We start from the raw sequence: 3,483 nt of genomic DNA, 5'->3' as shown, positions 1-3,483 counted from the left end.
CATGTTAATGAGGTAAGTGCTATTTCCGTACTTCAAAATCAAATGGCTAATCTTACTACTCTTCTTTCACAGGTGGTTGAAATACCAAAGGTACAAAGTGTGGCTGCTTGTGGCGTGTGCTCAATGAATGGACATCTCACGGATAAGTGCCCTCAATTGATCGAGAATGGAGGGTGGGAATCTACCAATGCCGTGGGCTTTAGGAGCCAACACCTACCAATGAGTGATCCTTTCTCTAATACATACAATCTAGGGTGGAAAGATCATCCAAATTTCAAGTGGAGAGAACCATAACAACCTGCCCAACAAGGAGGATTTCGGCCACAACCCCCTGGGATGTATCAAAGGCCATACGCACTCACTCAAATCCAACCACAATCTGCCCAAACCAATTCAGGTACATCCATGGATAATGATCAAATTGTTCAATTACTAACTTCTTTGGTGCAGAGGCAGCATAATCAAACCAAAACAATGCTTAATCAAGCAAATGAGGTAGATGAGTTGAAGAAACAAATGGGCCAAATGACGGAGTTCATGGGGCAATTCAAAGAGCAAGGCAAACTGCCTAGCACAACCGTTGTGAATCCAAGGGGAGGATTTGAATCCGTCAAGGCCATTACCTTGACAAGTGGAAAGGAAGTTGAAATGGACCCCTAACCATCAAAATTTGCCCAAACGAAGGACGATAAGTTACACTTCGAGGAGGAGAACCATAACAAGGCCACGACAAGGAATGCACAACCCTTGTCGTGCACTCCTACAATTCCCAATCCATCCGATTAGGCCAACTCAGGTAAGGTGGTTCCAAATTTGACTAATTCTAACCATATTCCACCCAATGCACCTTTCCCTCGTAGATTCATGCAAACACAGACGGAAGAAAGTGAAAAAGACATTCTTGAAACATTCAAAAAAGTACAAGTCAATATTCCACTCTTTGATGCCATCAAACAAATCTCGAAGTACGCTAAGTTTTTAAAGAAGCTTTGTACAACAAGGAACCAGATTCGGGAGAAAGAGGTGGTACATGTGAATGAGAATGTCTCTGCAATGTCACAAAGAAAGCTGCCACCCAAATGCAAAGATCCAGGTAGTTTCACTATCCCTTGTGTTATTGGAAATACGAGGTTTGAACATGCTATGCTAGATCTAGGTGCATCAATTAATGTCATGCCATATTCTGTTTATGCATCTATGAATCTAGGAGAGCTTAAACAGGATGGTGTTGTTACTCAACTAGCTAATCGATCTAATGCTTACCCAAAAGGAGTTTTAGAGGATGTTTTGGTGCAAGTAGACCATTTGATTTTTCCTGCAGATTTCTATGTGCTTGACATGGAGGATGCAGCCCACTCTCCACCATCATCAATCTTACTTGGACGACCTTTCATGAAAACAGCTCAAACCAAGATTGATGTGGCCAAGGGAGCATTAACAATGGCATTTAGTGGTGATATGATTCACTTTAAAATTCCTGAATCTAATGTGAATCTTACTGATGTTCGTTCTTGTTTTGCCATTGATGTAGTTAAAAATATAGGGTAAGAACCTTCAACACCAATCAAGAAGGATGAATTTCCAACCACCAATGAAGAAGAAATTGGAGTGGATGACAAGGAGTGTACGGCCACAATCCTCAAAACCCCAAATCTGGCTGATAGGAGCATATTTATGCGACTTAGTTAGCTTGTTCTTACGCATTTACGTTGTGTTTTCTTAGTTATTTTAGTGTTTAAAGTCATTTTTGTGTGTTTTCAGATTCTAAGGACAAAGTATGCAAGAAGATGCATTTTTGAGGCATTTGGAGCAGTTTCGGGTTTGGATGGATAGCAAATGCATGGAGCAAAGTGGATGGACGAAATTGAAGACTAATGAGGCTAAGAATGTGAAGAATTATTGTGCAAAGGATAAAGAATTCAGCCACAATAAGGTGTCACTCCAAAATTCACACCCCTTGCCGTGCAAACCCATTGTATTCCCTTTGGATTCCCATGCCATGCTTAATCACCCTTGTCCCCTACAATATTTCTGATTTTATGCCTCAATACACTTAATTATTACACTCAATTGCTGCATACCTCTTGTTCCCTTCACCCATCAGATTTCACACAACTTTCACAACCATTACATGCACCAATTGATGCTCCATCAGCCACCTTTAGGATCCTATGCCATGTGCAACACATGTTGCTGCACCTTTGACTAATTTCTGAAACATTTCACCTCCCCTTTTCATTTCTATGCAATGTACACAATCATTCATGCTCCCTAGCTGAAATACCACTCCATTTTACCCTCCATACTTTGCATCATTACTTCATTTTAATCCTTGGACCATTGCACACCACAAATTCACCCTCCTTGCTGTGCATTTCATCCATTGCCTAACCTGATTCTCTAGGGTTTTTGGGGCCTATATATACATGTTTACACCCCTTGGCCAAGGGATGACTCTCTCCCATATTCATCATTCATCACAAAAAATTCGTCCATACTCACCCTAGGCAGCAAAACACCCCAAAAACACCATTCTAGTGCCTAGAAAACATAACAGCCACTCCACCTTCTTCCACCCTCTTTGCCGAGTTCTCTATGATCGGATCATATTTATATATATTTTTACTTCAAATTCACTCGTCTTTTATTAGTTAGTTCCTTATATTTTTGAGCTATTTACGTTATTTTTGTGTTTATAGGATTTGTTATAAAAATGGCACAAATGAGTTTTAAATAATAAATTCGTCGAAAATTGCTTTAGTCGTTCTCATTCTGTCATGGGTTATTGGTAGAATTATGTCACGGATTATAGGTCATGGAAGTTAGGCTAAATTTGTTAGGTATGCATTAGAAATTATATGGCGTGACATCTTCCATACCCACTGATGATATACTTCCATATCCACTGAATTCAGGTTGGTGCATCACATTTATATATATATGATATATCTAAAAGCTGGTAAATGTGGTAGGTGAGAGAAGAGAAAACTGAGTGGAGAGCGTCGGTGGGAAAAGAATAGCTGCCTTTGGCAGCTCAGAAAAAGGAATGATAAAAGCGGCTTGGGCAGCGTGAGAACGGGGAGAAAAAAGAAAGAAAGCTGCCCTTGGCAGAAAAAGGAAAGCACGGGAAGGGATAGGGCAGCAGCAGCACAGAAAACTGTGCGGAGAGAGTGCAGAGAGGAGAGACGGGGCATGTCAGAAGGCAGGGATTGGAAAGAGGTCTCGCACCAAATTTTGTAGAGGTCAAGGTGCGGAGAGAAAGAAGAGGCAGGAGAGCTGACGTGCAGAGTGAGAAGGAAAAACGGAATTAAGGAAGACAGAGGGCAGAAGCACATAAGCACGGTAGATCTTCTCTCTCGGTTAAATCTTTCCAAACTTATATTTTATTTCTATTTTAATAATGTGTAACTAAATTTATTTTGGCTAGAGGTTAATTCAAAGCCATGAATATATTTGTAATATGAATTGATTACCTTCAGTTGT

At 40.4% G+C, this 3,483-nt stretch overlaps 1 protein-coding gene across 1 annotated transcript; it reads left to right on the top strand.

Moving 5' to 3' along the window:
- Positions 1-1,143: 1,143 nt before the first annotated feature.
- Positions 1,144-1,833, top strand: LOC139193132 (uncharacterized). Its single transcript, XM_070816108.1, has 2 exons — positions 1,144-1,527; positions 1,762-1,833. Exons 1-2 carry the CDS (start codon positions 1,144-1,146, stop codon positions 1,831-1,833), a joined length of 456 nt encoding a protein of 151 aa, XP_070672209.1.
- Positions 1,834-3,483: the final 1,650 nt, after the last annotated feature.

Source organism: Malus domestica, chromosome 16 (genome assembly GCF_042453785.1).
Source record: "Malus domestica chromosome 16, GDT2T_hap1".
Classification (NCBI taxonomy): Eukaryota; Viridiplantae; Streptophyta; class Magnoliopsida; order Rosales; family Rosaceae; genus Malus; species Malus domestica.
The sequence above is the reverse complement of the archived record's forward strand: the minus strand, read 5'-3'. Positions and strand labels throughout refer to the sequence as shown.